This window comes from Triturus cristatus, chromosome 5_2 (assembly GCF_964204655.1).
Source record: "Triturus cristatus chromosome 5_2, aTriCri1.1, whole genome shotgun sequence".
NCBI classification, from domain to species: domain Eukaryota; kingdom Metazoa; phylum Chordata; class Amphibia; order Caudata; family Salamandridae; genus Triturus; species Triturus cristatus.
In genome coordinates, this window is record NC_140588.1 from 603,485,776 (window position 1) to 603,513,048 (window position 27,273).

At 46.4% G+C, this 27,273-nt stretch overlaps 1 protein-coding gene across 1 annotated transcript in view; it reads right to left on the reverse strand.

Annotated features, from left to right (window-relative positions):
- Positions 1 to 361: 361 nt before the first annotated feature.
- RBM41 (RNA binding motif protein 41) overlaps positions 362 to 27,273 on the reverse strand; it is a 129,783-nt gene continuing 102,871 nt past the window's right edge. Inside the window, exon 7 of the mRNA XM_085607690.1 lies at positions 362 to 4,994. Within this exon, the coding sequence (XP_085463816.1) occupies positions 4,879 to 4,994 (116 nt within the window). The 3' untranslated portion in view covers positions 362 to 4,878. The remainder of the gene's footprint in view (positions 4,995 to 27,273) is intronic.

Sequence of the window (27,273 nt, forward strand, 5' to 3'; positions counted from 1 at the left end):
GATTCCGGAAATGTTCGTTTACGTACCCAAAAATGCCTTTGAGAATAGGCCCCTGTGTATTTAGAATTTGTTTTCTGCTTTAGAACTACAGTGTGAATGTGGAGAGAGACAATGCACATACATCCTTTTACACATAACTCCAACTCTACAGTTGAGCTCAGCTATTTAAAGTAATGCAATGGGAATCCTTGACAAAATCAAATGAGCTGCAGCACTCAAGTGAACTATCTACTCATGTTATCCCTCATGTCTTTAAAACTAAAAACAAGACCCGCTTTAATTTCCTTCGGAAAGAAGTGGGGTCCAACATTTGTCCTTGCCTTTAACCAAAATATCCAAGTCTAGAATAAAAAATATTTGGTAAGTTGGCTTTCACATCTTTATTTTTTGTATAAAAATGACAGCAATCAAATAAAAGCTTTGTAGCAATTGTACAAAGGAAAATCACCAAAATATGTCAACAAACATTTTCATGTAACAATTCACAGTGAAAAATACTTTACAGTGCATTTTAAACAGATAATCTTCCAAGCGAAAAAAATATAACTATGTGTAATGATGGGTCCAATCGAATAAGCTCTTGCTCTGATGCGTTTATTAGACTTTACTACTGAATACACAAATTACTTCATGAGCTGGAGCCCTTCATGCCCATCAGAAATCTTATCCTCTTACAGTTGGTTTCCCTAAGTTATGGCAAGTAGTCTAAAAGGAAAATAGAATATTCTTTATGTACATTTTCTTGAAGGCAGTTTTATGGTGAAGAAGCATTTAATAATATCAAGAACAATAATACAGTTAAAAATAAATAAGCAGAATTAACGTGTAGAATGTATTGAAGAAAAAAAAGCATTTAAAAGCAAAAGTTGTAACAGGCAACCATATTTACTTGTACTAGGCCTCAAATGGTTGAAGCAACAGAGCTTGACAAGCTGACAGGACTAGAAATGCTTAAATGTGCATACACGGTTTACTTCTTGACCTTCTCAAGGACATGTTTTTCATAATGAGTAATAGTTGCATAAAGGTTTTCATCTAACTCTGCAAAATGTTTATACTTACACAAAGATCACTGTTAACTAATAATTTGAGATTTGTTATTTTGTGAGGTAATGAAGTTAACCTATGAAGATGCAGGATTTCTAAAGGTAATGAATTCTGTGAAAGTTTAAGAGAGTTAACACTGTATTTGATAACAAATGTTTCACTTGATATTGCGGTTTGTGGACTATTGTATTACTGTGAGAAGGTGGGGAGTGAATGTGTTCCCATGAGTACATCGGAAGCAGACTAGTCGACAGAAGACGCAACATGAAGACTGCAAGAATATTTTTGTTTGTCTATAATAACGCGTGTGCCTAGAGTAGGTCCTCATTTACTCAGAGAGCTCTATAATACACTGTCCAACGCTCACACTTATCCACTCTACCTAGTCCATGCTGCTTTGAGACTCTACTCAGTTTCTTGAACCTTTCTTTATAGGAATCTCTGCTTTGATCGATTATTGATTATTGATTTCTTGAGCTTATTATTAATGCTGAAGCTTCATGCTGGTACTCTCACTATCTTGCTCAAAGTAGAAATATTTATGAGGTTTGACAGACACCCTTTATTCCCACTATTAGAATAGAGATTTTCTAACCTTTATAGAACACTCTTAATGCATTTTATTGCAAGTTATTAATTACTTATTGATTAATTGATTTCTAATTAAATTCTGATGACTAAGATTAATGAATTTAACTCGCTACCTAATAAAGAAAACTTACTAACAATTTTGAATAATAAAACACTTTAATTCATACCAAACGCTCATTACTGTCTAATACAGATGGAGATTGTAATAATGTCATGTGATGTACAGCTCCTGATTAATCTCACTCAATGTTAAAGGCCCATCAACCCAGAGACAGCAGGGCTGATGATTGTAAACCTCAATTGTAATTGAAACAAATTCCTGCTCCAGTAGAATTGGTTGCAGATTAATGGTTGACATTATGAGAATAGGAGCTGTAAATAACTACCCGAAGTTAGAGTAATGCCGGAGTCCCATAGCTCAAATTTTGAAGATTGACAAGGTGCAGTTTAGAAGGCAGTTGCTCTATTGAAGGATTGAGTATCAATAGGGTTATGCGTCACTGTTGATGCAGTTGTTGATTTTTGTTCACATGTTGAAGAAGAGTGTTGACTGAATTAGTGATGTATATGTGCTTATTATGATGATGTTGAAGAGGTTATCGGACTGCGAAGTAGACTAAGATCCCGGGATAGATAAATAAGAGTTGAGTTATGGTTTTCTTGTCTGCTAAAGATTTGTGGTGTAGGTCATTAGGTACTGTAGACTGCACAATTGACACAGGGATTACAACAAATTGTGGTGAATGTACTAATATCGATTGGTGTTGACAGAACCTATTGCACAAAGGTGAAGCTACATTGACTACAGTGATTTCCGACTAGTCGAGATATCATTTGCATGTATGAAAAACCTTTGTGTATGGATAAGTCAGAGGGCGTCAAAATATTCATATTCTGAATGTTGAATTGGTTCTGTTTTCTTTAGAGGAGCAGACAAAGATTGTTTATTTATGTTCACTCAGAGTTGTAAAATTGTGTGCACAAGAAAATTGTAAACATGGGTGAACTGCTGCGAGGAGCGTGATCCTTCCCCATATTTGCTCGAACTAGGTCTCAAATGGCTGAAGCAACAGTGTCTGACAAGCTGACATGACTAGAAAATGCTTAAATGTGCATAAAGAGTGAATTTCTTGACTTTCTCATGGACATGTTTTGCATAATGAATAATTGCTGAAATAAATGTTTTCATCTAACTCTGCAAAATGTTTCTACTTACACAAAGACTACTGTTAACAAATGATTAGAAATTTGTCATTTTGTGAGGGAATGAAGAAGCTCACATATGAAGATGCAGCATTTCTAAAGTGAATGAATGATGTGAAAGTCAAAGAGAGTTAACGTTGTATTTGATAAGAAATATTTCACTCAACATTGCTGTTTGTAGACTATTGTATCCCTGTGAGTAGATGGGGAGAAAATGCATTCCCATGAGTGCAACGGAAGCTGATTGGTCGACAGAAGAAACAACATGTAGACTGAGACAATTTTCTATAATAGTGTGTGTTCCTAAAGTAGGATAAATTCTTTACAACACTATCCCTGAGTCTACCACTCTTTACCCCAGTCCACAATGCTTTGAAACTCAGTTTCTTGACCCTCTCCTTATGGGAAACTCTGCTTGGATCGATTTTTGATTTAGTGATCTGATGATTAATGCTAAAGCTTTATGCTTGTAATCTCACTCTCTCAAATAGGTTTTGACTGACACATTACGGTCTTCTCACTTTTAGACTAGGGATTTTTTTTCCTTTATGAAACATGCTTAACAGACATTAATGTGATTTATCGAGATTGCTTATTCATTTCTAATGGGATTCAAATGACTAAGATTGATGGATTTATTCTACTTGTGACCTAATAAAGATAACTTACTAAACAAGTTAAAATATAAAACCCTTTAGCTCATACCAGACTCTCATTATTGTGTAATATAGATAGAGGCTGTAATAAATAAATATGATGTAAAGCTCCTCATTAATCTCATTTAAAGTCTAAGGTCCATCAAACCAGAGACAGTGGAGATTAGCCCCGATGATCGTAAACCACAATTGTAATTGAAACGAATTCCCACTCAAGCAATAGTTTATTATGGCAAGAGTACCACTGAAGCTTGGTAGAATGTGATATTTATCCCTTGATATGTGAAAACCGAGGACATAGCGGCACATGTGTTATGTAGTTCATCTCTGCCATTGCCCTGGAAAGGTAGCTTTAAGATAGATTTATAGCCCGCTGTAGCGGAGTATACCAGCCCGCTCCAGCATTCGGCGAGGGCCTTTAATGGCAGGTACGGCCTATCTAAGGCAGGATATAAAGCTATTAGAAAATTCCACCCCATAAGGGCAGAATGTTCTAATTAGAAAAACAGATGCTTCTCGAAGACCGAGGGGACTGAAGTCCCCCTCGCCTCCCATGCCTTTGTTCACAGATCTTGCTGTGAATGTTCTACAATTAACATTTGCAGGCAGGTCTGTAGATGTTGAACATTCATAGCAAGAGCAGTGAAAGGGGCCTGAAGTCAGTCCCTGGTTCTCCCCGGCTTAGCTGAACTGCTTTTTGTAGTTCAGCCAAGCTAGGTAGACCCAGGAGCTGAGCAACATAAACCTCTCCCTCCTTCTGACGCCCTAGTGACACTGGCCTACAGGAGGAGGGAAGGGTAAATGCTACGTGTATCCTCCACAGCCTCTGCCTTTTGCTTTCTTCTGCCTGATTAATATATTTTCGAGAGGTAGGGGAAAGAGAAAAGCAGAGGCTGTGTATTAGGACATTGAAAAGTTGAGAGCAGTGGGCCAATACAGTTTATCTAGGCCGCTGCTGCTTCATTGTCTTCAATGGAGCTCTCAACATTCTAATGTTCTAATATCTTCATTTTTACTTGTCCACTTATTTTTAGACCTTTCTGTTCTCAATGCTGTTTAATTTAATATTTTATTGTGTGCTTTACAGCAATCACTTATCACAGCTCAGAAGAAAGATGTGTTTAATTGCACGGATTTCAGCCTGTACAGATATTTCTGTAAAATATTTGAGGTTACACGGACCAGTGCTAAGGCATCTTTCTGCACCTAATACAAAAGTACTGATCATTCCTCCAGTAACTCTACTTTGCACCAAACCTGGCGGGAAGCTTTGGAATTCAGGTTTTAGAAACCCCAATTGCATCTGCAACTGTGTAGGGATGCCACAGGCTTCTGAGATTTACACATTTCTGAGTTCTTCTTTGCCGGAAGTAGGTACGGATCAGGAATGCAGGTCTGATGCCTCAGATTTGTTTTTCCCAAACTCAATTACCAGAGGTTTTCCGAGGAGATTGTATCCATTTACCAGCAACCAGGCATTCTCTGCCACAGCCACACCTGGAAAAGACATAACACAAACTCAGCTTTTGACTACCATTTAGCCTGTTTAACCCTGTTATTGGAATCATTTACCAAACATCATCAAGGTTGCTTGCTTGAGCACATCCAGCATTTCTATCTCTAACTCCTCTTTCTGTGAAATCCCAGACATTATACTCCCTGATAAAAGGAACTCAGAGTAAAATATAAAATCTTACTATTTTGGCAGATGGGGGCGGCGATCATAGACCCAACTTGCGCAGTTCCTGAATATAATGTCTTATGCCCCCATTCCGAGTGTATTGTATTTCTCCTATTGAATCCACTCTCCAACATGGAATTACTGATACCAGGTGTACTGAAAAAGTCTGTGGTGGGGGAAGACAGGGTTTACAGGTTTAATTGGAAGTTCCCACAGAAATGAAAGCAAACAGATCTGTGGATTTCCTAATTCTGATGGGGCCAGTAAGTGCTGTCTACTCAAGTGGAATTAAGTGGCCACTCATAATGAAAGCTTTAGTGACACTGTAGTCTACTAAAATTGTACCTTGACTCTGTGAGACAAGGGTAAGTTAGTGACATATGGGAATAAGTACCCACTGCCATACATTATAATGATTGTGCAAGTGATCAAGGAGTTCCATGACAGTATAAAGTAATGGAACTCCAAGGTGACTTTTAATACCCTTATGATGTGTGGTAAGGGGTACTTTATTCCTTATAATACATGGCTACACCATGACCTTTCCCACAAATTAATGAAATCCTAGGCGTGTAGCTCTTTTAAATTAAAGAGAGATCATGTTTGTAAACATGAAGAATACAATAGAATTTCTAAAGCAAAAATTAACAAATCAAAAAAGCTGTAGATATGTGTTGCAAAAAGATATATCAGTTTAACAGCTTTATTCAAGTCAGTTTTAAAAAAAGGTGCAGTAGCTCAGAATGTGTAGAATCATGCAGAAATGTTTTAACTTTTCTATAATTACCCTGGAAGTGCAAATGTTGCCATAAATATTTATTTTTTGCGTATCATTGTCTAGCTAGAAACACAAAGCAGAAGAAAGAAAAGCCATGTTTCCTTTTCGTTCTTTACACAGCAGCTTTAATTATGCTCCGTGACCTGCACTACCTTTCCCCTTAGCTGCTGGCTCTGGCAGCAGAAATTGTGACGCCAGAACTCAAGTCTAATACATTATAGTTGTGCGGCTACATCATTTCTTTGTGATAGGCGATGGGATGTGTCAATAATCACCTATTATAAAGAAATTAGAGAAGTGTTGTTATACAGGAATTGCAGAATCCTACGTCTTATAAATGTACATCTCACAGTATTGAGGGCTATGTGGATTGTAAGAACAATAATGTTGACGTACCAGATATTGTGTAAAAAATATAATCTACAAAAATGTAGAGTTTACATATTTTGTAGGTAAAGTACCAAAATAATATGTCATAAATATTGTAGAACACAATATTGTCACCATTGAGGTAAGTATATGGAAGAGTTCATATTTATGTAGAAAAAATCATATTTATACCATTTTCTATAATTTATTTAAAATACTAAATAGTAGTATAATTAAAAATAAAGTGTTTAAGTAATTCAACTTAAATATATGCATATATATTCTTTAACAAATAAAATATTTAAACAATTTTTAAAAACATTTTAAAACCTAAAAGTAAAAAGCTACAAACACATATATAACCAAAACATAAATGTAATCTAATTTAAATATTCAATACAATATAAAAACAGTTATAATTAATACTGTGAACTAAATATACAAATAAAATTATTATATAAATTCTCGCACATGTATATCTGTTTATGAAATGTGTGTATAGTATAAAAATATGAAAATATTTTACTAATTTTTAAAATAATTACATTAATTTTAATAATATCTTAAAAATTAAACATATGAACAAACATATATATACCACTTAACTAAAAAATATAAACATAAATAATTTTTTTTATTTTTTCATAAATTATATAAACATTACAAAAAAAATATTTTATAAAATATCAATTTAAAAAAAAAAAAACAATACTAGCAAACGTTTTGGGATTCAAAGGAGTCACATTGTATCTTCTAACTTCAATCTAAGCAAAAGTAAGATAAACGTTGGACTTTGGCGAAGTTAGATTTACTACTGCCAATTCAACGTAAAAAAAACAGGAAAAGTGTGGGACTCAAATCAGGGAAAGTGTTGATTGATTGACGAGGGGTTAGTCTTGCTATTCCAAATCCAATATAATCAACAGTAGGGAAAGTGCTGGACTATTGAAAGGTTATATTTACTAGTCCCACTCGAATCTAAGCATCAGGAGGAAAAGTGTTAGACTTTCAAGGGGTTAGATTTACTATTCCTACTTCCATGTAAGCAAAATCATGTATAGTGTTCAGCTTTGCAGAGGTGAGATTTAACATTCCAAATCCAATCTAAGCAACAGTAAGGAAAGTGCCGGGATTTGGAGGGGTTAGATTTACTATTTCTGCTCGAGTCTAAGCAAAAGTTTACTATTTCTACTCCAGTCTAGACAACAGTTGGGAAAGTGTTGGACTTTGAAGGCATTACATTGACTATTCGTATTTCAACATAAGCAAAAGCAGGGAACATTTAAACATCTAGCAACATAAAATTATTACAATAATTCAAGATAAAAATATATGCTTTATAAATACATATTATTAAATGCATCTGAAAACGAATAATACAAACTAATTAAAAAAATTAAAAACAAATTCAATAATTTTAAATAAATACACTTCGCTCCCCTTCCTACAACCCAAAACAAAACCACCAATTCCCAAAAACTAAAATAAATGATAAAGAAATCATAATAGTAATTAAATAAAACTAAATTAAAGCAAATAATAAATATAAAGTACATTTTACAAAGTTCATTACACACACACACTTATCAATGAATTAACAATTAAATTGCAACCGATAATTTACTTAACAAATAATCCAAATAACTAACATTATTAATTACCAATTAAATATTCATTTAACATAGGATAATTGTGAAAAAACCCAAATACTTATATTTTAAATACTTTCCCACACTATTCCCCTACAAACCCAAGAAGCAACTAGGGAAGTACGTGATTGTAAAGAAAGGTCCATTATGCCTTGCTTTAATGAATCTTAGCAGTGCTTTTAATAAGGTAAATCACTCCAAACTATGATGCATTCTGTTCAAGACAGGCCTGCCCCATTCACTAGTTATATTTCTACAGGCTTTGCATGATTGGGCCAGTGCCTCAGTTAGATATGACACAGAGGGTGAATGTACGGAACCTTTCAATCTGTCAAGACAGGTGTCCATCAGTAATGTGTCTTAGCCTCCATTTTATTTCTTTTATTTATTAATGGGTTGCACTCCTTTTTAGTAAGACGGGGGAAGGACGTACTGAAAGCGAAAGCTAAATATGTGCAAGTCTTACTCTATTCTGCTGATGCAGTCTTGCTTTTGCACGCACCAAATGGTCTTTGTGGTCTTATAGAGGCTTTTGTTAAATTCATGGGTGATTTAGACCTAGAAGTTAATATAGCAAAGTCGCATTATATGGTATGTGGAAAGAAACAATGCAAAACCTGGACCCATTTCAATTAAGGGGCAAAATATTACACATGTTAGCGAGTTCTCTTACTTAGGTGTAACCTTTGATTCCTGTGGCTGCTGGTTACCCTGCATCTCCAATCAGTGTCCCCTTTCAATTACTCAGTGGGGGCCCTATTGGGATTGGTGACTAGAGCTGGTAACAAACTGATTCTGCTTTTATTAGATGTGTATAAACTCAGATGTATATAATATAATTAAACAAACAATTAAACAGTTTCCATAAGTAATTATCAAATAAAGTGAGTGGGTGTGTGTATGGATGAATAGAAGAAAGGAAGTAGATGCGCATGCAACAGTGGATAGCTGGGCAGATGGATGGGTGTGTGCGCATAACTAGATGCATGCAAGTGGTGAGGATGTGTGAATAATGGGAAAAGGACGGATGAATGGATGATGAAAACATCGGTGAATGTGAATGATATCTGCAATGTCGCGGGTCAGTGAAATGCATGTATGCATAAGTAGAAGCAGAGGAAAAGATGAAGAAAAGCATAGGTATGGGGTGGGTGGAAGCTAGGGCAAATGGGCAAGAAAATCAGCGTGGTTAAGTTGATAAATATATAAATAAGTGGGGTTAGACAGATATAATATTACCGAGGTCCACAAATACAAATGAGACAATAACTGCCAGGTGGCCTCATGTTATGTCTGACGTGGCCACTTGGCAGCCTATATGTCAGCTTTTTTTAGCCAACAGCATGTTCCATTCCGTGATGTGTAGTCCAGTAATTAGGACAAGAAGCATGGATTTAAATATATCAGCATTTAAGTGTTTTCTAAAAATCTTGGATTGGCTGTAGTGCCACATTGGTAGGGATACACTGTGCACAGAATTGTGAGGCAGTTTGTTTGGTAGAAACAATTTTCTCTTTAGAAGTGCGCCCAGCAAAGCCTACGAGGGATGCAGTACCCTCTGATGGACTACATCCATGACTGGGCTGTAGGTGGCATGCAGCTGCTCCAGCAGGGACTTACTGTACATGCTTCTTATTGCAGAACCTTCCAAATAACACCAGGAACAGAAAGCAAATTTGATGTCATAGAAGCAGCTCCACTTCAGCTGTTTCTTCTGTTGTGGGGGTTTTAGGGTTTTCAGGTAGTCCAGGCATGGATGTTTCCTTCATTGCTGTACATTTGCTGGTATGCAGGTATTCCAATCATTCCTGGGGATCCTGTTCATCAGCAAAGTTACAACAATGAAATAACAGCTGTGCTCTGCTGCTTATCAAGTCTCACTTTCCAGTTTCGCATCACAGTGCTGGGGTGCGTCGGGTACTGTGCTCGGAGGCTATAAACAAGTTGCTGCTGAGGCTCCACCTCTCAACACCACCTCTCAAGACCATTAAGTGCCCCAGCTGCTGAAACAACTATTGGGCCAAGATGCAGCACTATCATACACAACATTTAAAACATTTAGTGATGAACACTCTCCATTTTGCCCATATCGTACCTTTGCAGCAGTGGTTAATTTGCACAAAAAAAAGTGCTGGGGCTTTCGTAAGGGGGCAGCTTGCACCAGTCCAATTCTCCTGGTAACGCCACTTAAAACAGAACCATCTACTAACCATGAAAGTGGGGTGAGGATGTAGCGTAATGGGAAGAGCTACTAACTTCGGAGCTGGGTAACCAGGTTCCAGCCTCGGCGTCAGCAAAACATCCTGTGATTCTGGGAAAATTACTTAACATCCCTGTGCCTACCATAGATTACTGTGTCCTTAACGGGTGCTCATGAATAGCGTTAGTGTTGATGAATAAGTGCAAGCAGTGCTAAGCACTGGAAACCACAGGCTCAAATTAAGCACTACTTTGCACACGTTCCCCAATATAGGCGCCTAAGATGCATGACAAGTGCATTCTCAACTCCCATGTTTTTCATTAGAGTCCACAGTTTTGAACAATTTACAGTGTTGAGAGCACAGGAGAGGTTCATGAAAGCTATTATATATGGCACTTCACCTGGCCTTTATGTACTTCCCTATTAAGAGTACGACTCCCAGCGTTATGTAATTTTTTCTTTTTTTAACATTTCCATCTGTAATTATCCATATTTATGTTGGGCCATCTTATTGGTATTCATCCATATTTATTTTGTGTTTTGGATATAAATGGAGCCGTAAAATGGTATATTCCCACATTTATTTAATTCTTAAATGTGCACTAATAAGCGGATGTCTGCTGCGTTTGAGCAAATTAAGAAGCCACATATATCTATAAACACTACACCCAGAGGTGCATATTAGCGTTATACAACAAATGTATGTTAACATATGCCTGTTTCTAATGAATTCTCGTCCTGTTCTTTAACTCCTTATGCTGACTATCTGTGTAGCTTTTGCCATGAATTCATGAAAGATGGCACTGAGAGTCTCTCACAAGAAGCACAATTTTCAGTATTTTTCTGCATTTAAAAATAAATGCAGACAGGAAACACAATGTTTTCTGGCTGTATTTATCTGGTAAACATCAGTAAAACTAGAACACTGGGAGCCTTAATTAGGATGCATCACTGAGGCATTGCTCTACTGTACCAATGCCTGGGTAGAATCCAGTTTGCATATTTGACAAGACTTTATTGTCTTCTGCTCAAACCTCCAATCTAGAAAGAAGGACTCAGCCCAAGATTTTAGTTGCGTTGTCCATTAAAGAGACAGGTCAACAACAACTAGGTTAGTTTCTATCACCCTTTTTAAAAATGAGTGCTATCACTGCTTCTTTCCATTAAGCTATTATTGGGCCAACAGTATCAGCTCGTAAAACGTTAGTAATTCTTGAAGCCCAAAGTGGAATATTCTATTTGAAAATGTCCACTGGAACTCCATCAGGTCCTGGCATCTTCACTGAGGGGCTCTTTTTGATTGCTAAAGTAACTTCTTTAATGTCAATACTTTGACATAATACAAATGCAGCTGCCAAATTAGTTTATTTATTTATTTAGTGTTTTATGTAGTGCAAATGTGACAGGGTGTCAGACGCTTCACAGTGAAATTGTGATTTCAGTAGTGATAGGAGCAAGCAATCATATCTAACACTTGAGTGAAGCATTACACTCAAAAGCTGGACATGAGCATATGCTCAATGAATGACTGTTTATTGATATAATCTACATCAAAGACCTTAGAAAAGTGATTGATCCAAATGTTAACGGGAATAAACCACTCAAACTTGAGAGCTGCATAGTCTGGAAAAAAGAGAAGTTCACTACTTTCCAGAACCCTCTGCTGTCCTTAACATTCCCTGTTGCTTCAGGATCCTCCTAAGCCTTGCCTCATCTTTTTCCCTTTCTTCTCAGACTTTCTTAAATGTCCGCAGAGTGTTTTTTAAATCTTGAGACTTGCAGGATTTAAATGTTAATTTAAGCTGCATATGTCCACATAAGCCTCTTGGAGAGAGAAAATTAAATATTGCTGTATTCCCTATATGAATGGAAAGGGCAAACATGACTGATAATAGAGCAGACAAAGAAAGTGTGAAAGAACAGGAAGAGAGTGAAAATAAGTACATAAATCATGAGAAAATATGAATTTAAAAATGGGGATCAGTAAAGATAAAGGTGCTTCATTGCCCCAAGAAAGGACTGTCTGATTATTTTATGTCAGGACTGGAGGAGAGGATTATGCCTCCTCTCTTCACTTTATTAACAGCAGCCAACTTTAACAAACAAAACTACATTTCCCATGAAACCTTGGGGAAAACAAAATGTAGTAAAGAAAATGCCCATTAAGGAATAATCCTGAGCTCGTCAATCAGGGACAGTCCAGCACCAACCTAGTCTGTCCTCACTGGCCCTTCATCCTCTTTCTTCGCTGCTGCGCAGCCAAGATAAGTGCCTTTCCTACTCTGTGGGAATATTTGTCTTATTTCAATTGTATTGTATACTGTTGGATTTAACTGTGTGGTTATATGCTTTCCCTAGATTGCTATGTTCATTTGTGTGGAATTGTTTCTGGAAAACGGGTGTTTATATTCTTAACTAATTTTCCATTGTGTTCAGCTCATGGTTTTCTTTCCTCATGCACCTGCTGTGACTAACTGCTTATTATCTCAGCTGCGTTCTCAGTGGGTGACGGAGGTTTTATTCCTCTGAGCAGACTTGTCTCTCGCTCCAGATGCGCTGCCGATGTGTTTTTCTGATACCTTCTTTACAGTTGGTCAGCGCGTCTGAGTGTGTTTTTTTCTTTTCCCTAATTAGAAAGTAAAGCTACTGGAGTGTTTCTACACTGCTACCCGGCGGCTTGCCTTGGTGCGCTCGTTCCGGTCCTTCCGCCACCAGGGGGGTGGTAGACAGGGGGACGCGGCGCACGCATTTCAAACCGCTGAGGGGATTAAATGGTGCGCCGTCGTTTAACAAGCTCTGGCCTGAGGGGGGCACCATTTGGTGTAGCAATCGTGCTGTAAGGATGTTTTCCAGCCGATCGGTGTATTCTTTAACGCTCTGCTGCCCAGTCACATTTTTTGCTATCAAACAGGCAGCAGAGTCAGGATTACTTATAAGACGCCCTCGTGTGTCTGTATTTCTGGTGCCTGACGTCAGTTTGGGCACATTCCCTGGCCAGTTAAAGCAGGATGAGGATATATATACGCCAGAACACCGCTCACGTGAATATTGCCTGGCTATCATTGATGGACGGCAACTTCGCAGGGGACACACTGCTTACTCAGGCGGTGTGCACAGGCGAGCATCGGGATTCTTGACGGTGGGGTGAAGGAACCAGGACATTGCTACCCCGCTCACATTAACACCGAAGCCTTCACAAACTAGGTGGCCATGGGAGACGGGAGCAGACACCGCCCACTGGGGCAAGTACTTACGTTGGTGTCTGCTCTGCTTGGAACTGGACTCTTGGGTTCGGCTTTTCCCTGTGGCACAACGTCCGTACTGCCTCAACCAATCAAAATGAAGCAGGCAGCTTAAAGGAAGGGCAGGAGAACCGTGAATTGTTTGGCAGCATTTGAGAAAGCTAATATAGCGAAATGCGTCATGCAAAGCCAATTGGAAAATTAAAAGCAGTTTGACCTGAAGTCGTGCGTGCGTGCGTGTATGTATATATATATTCACTGAAAAAACCATAGGTTTCAGGGGCGTTATAGTTAGCTGGACATTTCCCTCATACAAAACCCTCGTACAAAACCCTAGAAATTCCCCCGTTATAGTTATGGTCAGTGACATCACTGATGACATCTGAAATGACATCACTGATGACATCACTGATGACGTCATCCAGTGAGTGTGTGTTTCTGTAAATTTTAAATATGTTTAATATATATATAGGGAAAAACCTATGGCAGAATGAGTGGGGGTATAACTGTGTGAATGGATGATTTAGTAGGTGCGTGACTGACTCTATAAGTGAGTCATTAAACATATCTTACTGCAGACTAGTGACTAAACTGTGTGAATGTCTGTATCTGTCTGTCTGTTGGTGTATAAGCGGCTGCATGGTTTTGTGAATAGCTATACGAGTGTCTCTATGGGTTCAACCGGGTAGGAGACATCTGGCATCCGATTACCAGACGGGTCGCCCTTCGCGGCCTGGTGCCCCTGGAGCTGCGACGATCAGGCCGCGCTGCGCGGGGCCGAGAGGCCCACGGCTGCGGAACTTGGAGACGCGCTAGGACCGGTGTGTGGGCTGCCCCTCTCCCTGGAGGTGGCATCCGACCCGCGGCGGCGGTCTGGGCGGCGCCGGGGTGATTCGCCGCGCGGGACGGGCCTCCACCCCCCTGTGATAGGAGGGTGTACCTCGCATGCACTGCCAGCCCCATGCCTGGAGGGGTGCGAACACGCACCGGAACAGGGACCGCGTCGGCGAAAGGAAAGCAAGCGAAAGCGACGGCGAGGATGGACGCTAACCAAGTGGCGTCGAAGCTGGACAGCGTCCTAGCAGCCATGGAAAGGATGGAGGAATCCCTCCAACAGACACGCACCTCCCTGGAAACCAGGATCGATGGCGTGGCGATAGACCTAACCCACCTCAGAGCCGACCATAAGAAGCTACAAGACCGCACCAAGACACTGGAAGCTACAATGGCAGTTATTGAACCTCAGGTGGCGCAGACAGACAAAAGAGTACAAGACCTCCTGAACAGAGTGGACTTCTTGGAAGACCGGGCCGAGGATGCGGAGGGACGGGCGCGCAGAAACAACATCCGCCTGGTGGGCATTCCGGAGAAATGGGAAGGAGCGGATCCGGCTCGCCGCATGGAGGACTGGCTGAGTGAACTGCTGCCTGCAGGCGTGCTTTCCCCCTACTTCGTGGTGGAGAGAGCCCACCGAGTGCCCACGAGACCGCTCCCCCCTGGCTCTCACCCTAGACCGTTTATTCTCCGTGTCCTCAACTACAGGGATCGCGATGCCATACTGCGAGCAGCCAGGACACAAGGGGAAATCAGAATAGACAATGCCCAGGTGATGTTCTTTCCGGACTATACGGTGCAAGTTCAGAGACAGAGGCATTCCTTCCTGGCGGTCAAAAGGCGACTGCGAGATGCAAACCTCAAGTACTCGCTACTCTTCCCCGCCAAACTGCGAGTGGTAGCACGAGACAAGACCCACTTCTTTGCAAGCCCTGAGGAAGCGGAGGCCTGGCTGGATGGGGGAATGCCCGAGGTGCCGAGGAGAGTGTTGGGGACGGCCGCCACGGTGCGGACCCGAGGACCACGACGACGGCGCCGCCGCAGGTCGCCCACGCCTCCACTGGCCAGAGATGCGATGATTCACCCCCCGTCGGAGGACCTGATTCAACACGGACAGCGAGATGCCCTACGCAAGGTAGCGGAAATCAGTAACTCCCCGGCGCAATCACTTCATCCGGGCGCTAGCCCCTCCGTGTCCTTGACGGACGATGAGGCGATCTATGGCCTCCCGGATACCCAGTGCTCGGGGGAACCCCCGGACGTCACGCCGCAGACCGTGGATCTCTTTGGCTGACTGGGGACCGGCAACGGTGTTCCCCCTGCGGCGCGGTGTGGGCCTACCCCGGCTCCTGCCTGGCTGCCTCGCCCTCCATTGGGAGACTCATGGGCCTCTCTGCGTCCAGACCACCGCTGCTCCGGGGACTAGAGAGTGGAGCGAGACACTGTGAGTACTTTTTCTGTTTGTAGACACGCGACTCACCCGCCCACAACACAGGCACAAACGCCTCACTTAAGACACTACCCCATCAATCTGCTACCACGAGAGACGCTCAAAGAGGGGTACGCCCCCCCTGGGACCTTTGCCCATGCCTCACTGACACCCGGAGGGGCCGCTGATGCGGTACTGAGCGGCAGACACTGAACGTCCGCCGGGCAGCAGCGGCCTCCACACCTCACCCGGGAGGGACGCCGAGCTTTCCAAAGACTACATAGTTCTGTTTACTGCTGAAATATAAGCCACAAGGTGCCCCTTAAGACTGTATAGTTTACGAGCTCACTCGAGCGTTTGGACGGCGACATGTTGTGCAGCCGACCTTTTGGTATTATTACCTTTGTTGCTACGTTGAGTTTATATGTTTTCCCTATCTTCCCTACCCCCATGTACTGCTGGAGATCATGGCACTACACACACGGCATCAACAATACCTTCGCGGTGGGAGCGAAACGCTGGACTTGGGGGAACACTGTGTAGAGCGTTCCGGCTTGGGAGGGAGCGGGAGACGCACACGCATATGACTGCTATGGCTGATGTGAGAATATGCACCTGGAATGTCAGGGAGATGCACACACCGGCTAGACGCTATCATATTTACTCATATCTAAAGCGGCATAAGATCAACATAGCGCTACTCCAAGAAACACACTTAAACAAGGCTGAGGTACGGGCGCTGCACCACAGATGGCGAGGGCAACTGTATGCCACGGACTATTCCTCATATGCTCGTGGCACGCTGATATGGATCCGTCCGGGGACCCCTTGGGAGGTCACGGATACTGCAATAGACCGGGAGGGCAGATTTACCGCTGCACGAGGCAGGCTCGATGGACAGCACATTGCACTAGTGTCCCTCTACTCCCCCAATGTTGATCAGGGCAGTTTCCTGGCGCGTCTCTCAGCGACCATGGCGCCTTGGCATGCAACCTCGTGGATACTGGGGGGCGATTATAATTGCAATCTAGATATAATACTGGATCGCTCCTCCCCACCCCCAGCTAACGCCTCCACACGGGGAGCCACGAAAGCACTACAGGGGTGGGCCGCGCAGTGGGACCTACACGATGTTTGGAGAGCGCGCAACCAGGGGACGCGGGCATATTCCTACTACTCCGGCGCTCATGATTTGCACGTCCGCCTGGATCGGTTCATGGCATCCACTGGCCTTCTACCCCACGTAACAGATACACATTACATGGGCCGCACACACTCAGACCACAACCCACACTTTTTGTCCATCGCCTGGGAACAACCGCACCCCCCTGTGCCCACGTGGCGCCTGCAACCTGCATTGTTACTAGACGCGGCTTTCCACGATTCCCTACTCGCCCGTGCCTTTCCTACTCTGTGGGAATATTTGTCTTATTTCAATTGTATTGTATACTGTTGGATTTAACTGTGTGGTTATATGCTTTCCCTAGATTGCTATGTTCATTTGTGTGGAATTGTTTCTGGAAAACGGGTGTTTATATTCTTAACTAATTTTCCATTGTGTTCAGCTCATGGTTTTCTTTCCTCATGCACCTGCTGTGACTAACTGCTTATTATCTCAGCTGCGTTCTCAGTGGGTGACGGAGGTTTTATTCCTCTGAGCAGACTTGTCTCTCGCTCCAGATGCGCTGCCGATGTGTTTTTCTGATACCTTCTTTACAGTTGGTCAGCGCGTCTGAGTGTGTTTTTTTCTTTTCCCTAATTAGAAAGTAAAGCTACTGGAGTGTTTCTACACTGCTACCCGGCGGCTTGCCTTGGTGCGCTCGTTCCGGTCCTTCCGCCACCAGGGGGGTGGTAGACAGGGGGACGCGGCGCACGCATTTCAAACCGCTGAGGGGATTAAATGGTGCGCCGTCGTTTAACAAGCTCTGGCCTGAGGGGGGCACCATTTGGTGTAGCAATCGTGCTGTAAGGATGTTTTCCAGCCGATCGGTGTATTCTTTAACGCTCTGCTGCCCAGTCACATTTTTTGCTATCAAACAGGCAGCAGAGTCAGGATTACTTATAAGACGCCCTCGTGTGTCTGTATTTCTGGTGCCTGACGTCAGTTTGGGCACATTCCCTGGCCAGTTAAAGCAGGATGAGGATATATATACGCCAGAACACCGCTCACGTGAATATTGCCTGGCTATCATTGATGGACGGCAACTTCGCAGGGGACACACTGCTTACTCAGGCGGTGTGCACAGGCGAGCATCGGGATTCTTGACGGTGGGGTGAAGGAACCAGGACATTGCTACCCCGCTCACATTAACACCGAAGCCTTCACAAACTAGGTGGCCATGGGAGACGGGAGCAGACACCGCCCACTGGGGCAAGTACTTACGTTGGTGTCTGCTCTGCTTGGAACTGGACTCTTGGGTTCGGCTTTTCCCTGTGGCACAACGTCCGTACTGCCTCAACCAATCAAAATGAAGCAGGCAGCTTAAAGGAAGGGCAGGAGAACCGTGAATTGTTTGGCAGCATTTGAGAAAGCTAATATAGCGAAATGCGTCATGCAAAGCCAATTGGAAAATTAAAAGCAGTTTGACCTGAAGTCGTGCGTGCGTGCGTGTATGTATATATATATTCACTGAAAAAACCATAGGTTTCAGGGGCGTTATAGTTAGCTGGACATTTCCCTCATACAAAACCCTCGTACAAAACCCTAGAAATTCCCCCGTTATAGTTATGGTCAGTGACATCACTGATGACATCTGAAATGACATCACTGATGACATCACTGATGACGTCATCCAGTGAGTGTGTGTTTCTGTAAATTTTAAATATGTTTAATATATATATAGGGAAAAACCTATGGCAGAATGAGTGGGGGTATAACTGTGTGAATGGATGATTTAGTAGGTGCGTGACTGACTCTATAAGTGAGTCATTAAACATATCTTACTGCAGACTAGTGACTAAACTGTGTGAATGTCTGTATCTGTCTGTCTGTTGGTGTATAAGCGGCTGCATGGTTTTGTGAATAGCTATATGAGTGTCTCTATGGGTTCAACCGGGTAGGAGACATCTGGCATCCGATTACCAGACGGGTCGCCCTTCGCGGCCTGGTGCCCCTGGAGCTGCGACGATCAGGCCGCGCTGCGCGGGGCCGAGAGGCCCACGGCTGCGGAACTTGGAGACGCGCTAGGACCGGTGTGTGGGCTGCCCCTCTCCCTGGAGGTGGCATCCGACCCGCGGCGGCGGTCTGGGCGGCGCCGGGGTGATTCGCCGCGCGGGACGGGCCTCCACCCCCCTGTGATAGGAGGGTGTACCTCGCATGCACTGCCAGCCCCATGCCTGGAGGGGTGCGAACACGCACCGGAACAGGGACCGCGTCGGCGAAAGGAAAGCAAGCGAAAGCGACGGCGAGGATGGACGCTAACCAAGTGGCGTCGAAGCTGGACAGCGTCCTAGCAGCCATGGAAAGGATGGAGGAATCCCTCCAACAGACACGCACCTCCCTGGAAACCAGGATCGATGGCGTGGCGATAGACCTAACCCACCTCAGAGCCGACCATAAGAAGCTACAAGACCGCACCAAGACACTGGAAGCTACAATGGCAGTTATTGAACCTCAGGTGGCGCAGACAGACAAAAGAGTACAAGACCTCCTGAACAGAGTGGACTTCTTGGAAGACCGGGCCGAGGATGCGGAGGGACGGGCGCGCAGAAACAACATCCGCCTGGTGGGCATTCCGGAGAAATGGGAAGGAGCGGATCCGGCTCGCCGCATGGAGGACTGGCTGAGTGAACTGCTGCCTGCAGGCGTGCTTTCCCCCTACTTCGTGGTGGAGAGAGCCCACCGAGTGCCCACGAGACCGCTCCCCCCTGGCTCTCACCCTAGACCGTTTATTCTCCGTGTCCTCAACTACAGGGATCGCGATGCCATACTGCGAGCAGCCAGGACACAAGGGGAAATCAGAATAGACAATGCCCAGGTGATGTTCTTTCCGGACTATACGGTGCAAGTTCAGAGACAGAGGCATTCCTTCCTGGCGGTCAAAAGGCGACTGCGAGATGCAAACCTCAAGTACTCGCTACTCTTCCCCGCCAAACTGCGAGTGGTAGCACGAGACAAGACCCACTTCTTTGCAAGCCCTGAGGAAGCGGAGGCCTGGCTGGATGGGGGAATGCCCGAGGTGCCGAGGAGAGTGTTGGGGACGGCCGCCACGGTGCGGACCCGAGGACCACGACGACGGCGCCGCCGCAGGTCGCCCACGCCTCCACTGGCCAGAGATGCGATGATTCACCCCCCGTCGGAGGACCTGATTCAACACGGACAGCGAGATGCCCTACGCAAGGTAGCGGAAATCAGTAACTCCCCGGCGCAATCACTTCATCCGGGCGCTAGCCCCTCCGTGTCCTTGACGGACGATGAGGCGATCTATGGCCTCCCGGATACCCAGTGCTCGGGGGAACCCCCGGACGTCACGCCGCAGACCGTGGATCTCTTTGGCTGACTGGGGACCGGCAACGGTGTTCCCCCTGCGGCGCGGTGTGGGCCTACCCCGGCTCCTGCCTGGCTGCCTCGCCCTCCATTGGGAGACTCATGGGCCTCTCTGCGTCCAGACCACCGCTGCTCCGGGGACTAGAGAGTGGAGCGAGACACTGTGAGTACTTTTTCTGTTTGTAGACACGCGACTCACCCGCCCACAACACAGGCACAAACGCCTCACTTAAGACACTACCCCATCAATCTGCTACCACGAGAGACGCTCAAAGAGGGGTACGCCCCCCCTGGGACCTTTGCCCATGCCTCACTGACACCCGGAGGGGCCGCTGATGCGGTACTGAGCGGCAGACACTGAACGTCCGCCGGGCAGCAGCGGCCTCCACACCTCACCCGGGAGGGACGCCGAGCTTTCCAAAGACTACATAGTTCTGTTTACTGCTGAAATATAAGCCACAAGGTGCCCCTTAAGACTGTATAGTTTACGAGCTCACTCGAGCGTTTGGACGGCGACATGTTGTGCAGCCGACCTTTTGGTATTATTACCTTTGTTGCTACGTTGAGTTTATATGTTTTCCCTATCTTCCCTACCCCCATGTACTGCTGGAGATCATGGCACTACACACACGGCATCAACAATACCTTCGCGGTGGGAGCGAAACGCTGGACTTGGGGGAACACTGTGTAGAGCGTTCCGGCTTGGGAGGGAGCGGGAGACGCACACGCATATGACTGCTATGGCTGATGTGAGAATATGCACCTGGAATGTCAGGGAGATGCACACACCGGCTAGACGCTATCATATTTACTCATATCTAAAGCGGCATAAGATCAACATAGCGCTACTCCAAGAAACACACTTAAACAAGGCTGAGGTACGGGCGCTGCACCACAGATGGCGAGGGCAACTGTATGCCACGGACTATTCCTCATATGCTCGCGGCACGCTGATATGGATCCGTCCGGGGACCCCTTGGGAGGTCACGGATACTGCAATAGACCGGGAGGGCAGATTTACCGCTGCACGAGGCAGGCTCGATGGACAGCACATTGCACTAGTGTCCCTCTACTCCCCCAATGTTGATCAGGGCAGTTTCCTGGCGCGTCTCTCAGCGACCATGGCGCCTTGGCATGCAACCTCGTGGATACTGGGGGGCGATTATAATTGCAATCTAGATATAATACTGGATCGCTCCTCCCCACCCCCAGCTAACGCCTCCACACGGGGAGCCACGAAAGCACTACAGGGGTGGGCCGCGCAGTGGGACCTACACGATGTTTGGAGAGCGCGCAACCAGGGGACGCGGGCATATTCCTACTACTCCGGCGCTCATGATTTGCACGTCCGCCTGGATCGGTTCATGGCATCCACTGGCCTTCTACCCCACGTAACAGATACACATTACATGGGCCGCACACACTCAGACCACAACCCACACTTTTTGTCCATCGCCTGGGAACAACCGCACCCCCCTGTGCCCACGTGGCGCCTGCAACCTGCATTGTTACTAGACGCGGCTTTCCACGATTCCCTACTCGCCCGTGCCGCACAGTACTTCGAAGGCAATGCAGGCACGGCATCCACCCCCCAGGTGGAGTGGGACGCCCTCAAGGCAGTGCTCCGCAGGCACTGTCTGCACACACAGGGCCACATGAGACACCAGTTGGAGAGGGACCTAACCAGGATGGAGACTGACTTGCTCGCTAGGGAGGAGGGGGCTATAGATGGCGACGAGGACCCGCTACACGACGCTCACGCGGAACACGAGCGCCTACTAGAGCGACTCCGAAACATCAACTACGCTGCACACTCGGCGAGAACGCACCACCTAAGCGACAGGCCTGGCAAACTTTTGGCCTGGCTGATCTCCCAGGAGGACCGCTCAGCCCCAGTGGCGGCCATACGGGCGGAGGGAGGGGAACTAGTATACACGCAATGTCGCATACACGATGCCTTCACCGCCCACTATGACGCGTTGTACCGCTCCCGCCTGCCAGTCCCCCACCCTGATATTGCTGGCTATCTCTCCCCCCTGCAACTGCCACAACTGACTGTTGCGCAGCAGGCTGAGCTGGGAGATCCGCTCGCACCAGACGAGCTCCGAGAAGCCATCTTTAACCTGTCTAATGGCAAATCCCCGGGCGCGGACGGGCTGCCAGCTGAGCTTTACAAGGCCGGCTCGGATATTCTTGTCACGGAACTTCTGCGAATGTACAACGCGGCAGTAGAAGACGCCGCTTTACCCCCAACGTTAAACGAGGCCACTCTGGTCTCTATTCTCAAGCCCGACAAAGATAGCGCACGGGTGGGCTCTTATCGCCCCCTGGCGCTGCTAAATATGGATTACAAGATACTAGCCTCTGCACTAGCCAGGAGGCTGGCCCCTCATGTGCCTCACCTGGTACATCAGGACCAAAATGGCTTTGTTCCCACGCGCCACACTTCTCACAATATCCGACGCCTCTTTCGGGTGCAGGAGTACGCCACTCAACAATGGCCCAGAGCGGGATGCCTGATATTGGACCTGGAGAAGGCCTTTGACTCGGTCGAGTGGCCGTACTTGAGAGCAGTCACGGAGAAGTACCAACTAGGGGAAGGGTACGGAGCCATGGTCGCACTGCTATATGACAGACCGATAGTCCGAGTCCGCACGGGCCGGCTCCTCTCGGACGCCATCCGGGTCCGCAGAGGCACTAGACAAGGCTGCCCATTGTCACCATTGCTGTTTTCCCTAGCCATGGAACCCCTGGCCGCGGCTCTCAGGGCACACGGGCTGGAATGGGGGATCCCGTTAGCGGACGGCCTACATGCGGTATTCACTGTACGCGGATGACCTATTACTATACGTCAGAAATATAACTGACATCCCGGCCTCCCTCACAGACATTTTTCGCACCTTTGGGGAATTGTCGGGCTTAAGAGTCAATTGGTCCAAATCGGGAGCCTACCCCTTCAGTCCGGACACGCCTGAATGCGACATCCGCCTGGGCGGGGACAAGCTGCAGTGGTACCCCACTACCTTTCGCTACTTGGGGATACGGATATACAGAAACCCAACAGACGTCTTGGAGGGCAACCTCCTCCGCACAATAGCTTCCATCCGAGCGCAAATCGGCTTCTGGAACACCCTGCCCCTTAATGTCCCTAGCCGTATTGCGCTGACTAAGATGATAGTGCTGCCTCGCCTGCTTTATTACTTTGCAAACATGCCTACGTATGTTCCCACCAAACTATTCCGCGACCTAGAGGTGCTGCTGCGCGGCCTCATCTGGAACAAAGGGGAGACCGCGAGTAGCGCTGACCAAGCTATACATGCCCACAGCCTTGGGGGGGCTTGGCGGTTCCTAATATGGAGCTATACTACCTCTCAGCACAGATGCAATGGGTGGCGGGATGGCTGAGCGGCAAGCACCTAGAGGATACTGCCTCGAACGCAGCTGCCTGGATGCGAATGCAAATCAACACGCTGTTCCACCCGATCACCCGCACGCAATGCCCATCCCAGATATACTTGGCGGTGGCGCGCAGGTGTTTTCTGCGGTGCCTCCGTCTCACACAAGCGACTAAGCCATATGCCCCGACTTTGACGCTTTTGGGCACACCTGGCCCGACGGGACCGCTTACTGACGCCCACTTAGCCAGCTGGGAGCGTGCGGGTGTAGACACGCTGAGTGACCTGTACGCAGATGGTGAATTGCTTACCTTCGCAAACCTGGCCGATGGCACAGCTCTCCCGATGGGGCAGTTCCTACTGCATGCGTCCCTCTTGCACACGCTCACTACTTCCTGGGGCGACATCACAGAGGAACTCCCGATACACAGCTTCATGCAATATCTGCATGTTATGGGCAATGGCTCGCATATCATACACTGGCTGGCGCAAGCTCTATAGGCACACTCGCAACCACCCACACTACCGCTGAGAGAACGATGGGCAGCAGACAGGGGTAGACATTGGACAGATAAAGAATGGACAATGATTCTGGCTAGCCCGACCATCATCCCACGTAACCCCCGCTTTAAAATTATACAATACAATATATTGCAACGTGCATACCTCACGCCTGACAAGATAAATAGATATTTCTCACTGACGGACGCAGCTTGCCAGCGCTGCTCGCTACTGGGAGCGGACCTCTTACATGTGCTGTGGCACTGCCCTGACATACGGGCGTATTGGGATGAAATACTGACCCTACTTGCGCGCGACACCGACGAGCAACTGCCACACACATGGGAGGCATGCTTATTAGGCTTGTATAAGCGCACGAAAACTAACAAAGTGCAGGCACGCTTCTGGGACATGGGGCTTATAACGGCCAAGCGCCTGCTCACTAAACACTGGAGGGCCACGACCCCCCCGCACGCTAGGCACTGGAAAGCCTCCTTCATTAATTGGGCACAGGCGGAGAGCACGGTGCTCCTTCGGGAGGAAACCGCGGGGCTCCTTAAGGCATTCCAGATGGCCTGCCGGGACCGAGGGATAACCTGAGACCATGGGCCCACCCGATCTCTTGCAGCCAAGTAGAGACGGACCTAAGGCTGTGGCGGAGACAACTCCCGACCCCCCTGCTCTCCTCTGGTGGCCTCTGCTCCCGTCCTACAGGTGGCCGGCGCCTGCGCTACATCACTGCACAGATAACACACACTACCCGATCACTGCTGCCAAGCTTCGAAGCTGCACGCACACCACCTGGCTGGGCATGCCGGCGAGAAGACATAGCCACCCCGCCGCGCTTTGCCCTTCTCCCCCGGGCGCAGTAGGGCGCCATGCGTGCCGAAAAAATACATGTGGGCGTCACAGCTTTGGGCTCCTAACCAGCCTGGGGGCTCCTCCCCCCCCTCCCACCTGCTGCTTTCTGCACACACTGCACTGCCCCGCTGTGCCCCATTGGACAGCTGCCAACCCCTCCCGCTACAGCACACCATGATCTCCCCCCTCTCCCCTTGACCTCACCTGCATTTACAATTTCAGCCCCTACTCAGTCAGTCAGTCAAATAAACTTTATTTCGGAGAATATCTCCCCCTAACGCCGTATACGCGTGGGGGACGGTTTGTTTACTGGTCATGTTCCCTGACCAGATTCCTATCTTATAGCGGATACCAGTGGACGGGCGCGCCGTCCGATCTCCCCGGAGCGATACCCTACTAGGCATACACCGCTCTCTGGCAGCAGAGATGCGATGACACAAGCACCCCATCACGGATGGGTGTGTTCAGGGCTCTCGGTGAGATCTTGACCAGGACTCATTGGGGTGAATACTGGACATAGCCCCGACGACCAGCGACCCTGGGGGTGCAGCGCGGGGGGGACGGACGAGCGCCTCACAACCCGCGCATAGACCCTAACTCTGCAGCTGTAGGCTGCACTCGCCGACTTTAATCGATAGCTTTCATGTCACAGTGAGCTATACCGACACACTACTGCCGTGCTCCGGCCAGCATTGCACACACGATGCTGACACTGCGCAGCCCGGGGACCCCCACGGTCAAGAGCCACCACGACACATGGGGCGCTTCCCAACGAGGGCCTGGGTGACGACCACACTGGCCGCAATGCGGGCTGGAGTGCAGCGTCATCTCCGTTGCTGACACTAAGCATACAGAACCACACAAACCAAACAAGGAGGAAAACATAAAAACGCAAACCATGGACCTGTACTTTCTCAAGGCACTTGCCTGATGACTGTAACAATTCTAGTGTGTATAACGCCGCCGGACCCCCGGGTTGCCGGCTGAATGGCTGTGTTCTAATGTCTGGAACTAACTGCTTACTGTCTCCTTGATTAGCAGCCATGGTTGGCGAATGTGTACAGTAAGATAACGCAGCTGTGCAAAATAAAGGTCTTCCAAAAACAAACAAAAAAATGAGTGTCTCTATGGGTTATTGTTTTGTTGTCTGAGTATCTGTTTGGGTGCCTCCTGAGTGTTTGTGTGGGTGGGGTGTGTGTGACTCTGTGCATACATGTGTGAGTGGGTGATTCTATGGGTGAATGATTTTAAGAGTACATCTGTGATGGATTGTATGGTTGGGTGAGTGTATGTATGGGTGTGTTAGTGATTGAATGTATATCTCAGTGGTACATGTGTGAGTAACTACATATGTGAAAGGCAGTATATATGTGTGTAAGAGTGTATAAGTGGGTATATGTGAGAGTGTGTGATTGTGAGTGACTGTATGGATGAGTGTGTGCTTGTATCAGTGATTGTATAAGAGCGTAAGAATGTGGTACTATTTTTATGAGTAAGTGAACTTGTGTGTGTATAACTGGATAGGTGAGTAAATGGGAGTGTGATTAATTATTTGCATGACTGACTAGGTGTGAGAGTACCTCTATGGATGATTGGTGGTGTGTGTGTGTCTATGTAGGTGTATAAATGCATATGATAGTCCTGTACTGAGTGACCGTAAGTATGAGTGACTGTACAGGTGAGTGAGTGGATGTGTGTGTAGATGTAAGAGTCAATGAGTGGGTATGTAGTTATTGGTATTGGAGTATCTATGGTTTTGAGAATGGACGTTTGAAATTTTGATTGAGTATATCAAAGGGTGTGAGAAGATGCACTAATTTATCACATGGATGACGTCATCAGTGATGTCATTTCAGTTGTCATCAGTGATGTCACTGACCATGTCATGAGTGATGTAATATGTGACGTCATCAGCAGTGCATTGCGGGGGCGCGAGTTATAGTTAGCTGAACTAACTATAACGGGGGAATTTCTAGGGTTTTGTACGAGGGAAATGTCCAGCTAACTATAACGCCCCTGAAACCTATGGTTTTTTCAGTGAGGTAATCCCCAATGAGGAAGAGCCAACAGCTGCATATATTCTCGATTCTTTAATGGTGACTGCTCACATGTAGGCAATGGCAAAATATTTTGGGGGAGTGCACCAGCCATTATTGTGCCCAGGGCCGGGTCCTTCTACGAGTCAGCGAGATCCTCGCATTCTACTCTATGCGGACACCCAGCCCGGCAAGGTAAACCCTCATTATGGACAGGTCACCCGGTCTGTCACTCAGACCCTCACTATCTACACTCATCTTCCCTCACTATAGTCCAATGAGTATGGATAGAGACTATGAGGATGACTCCCGGGG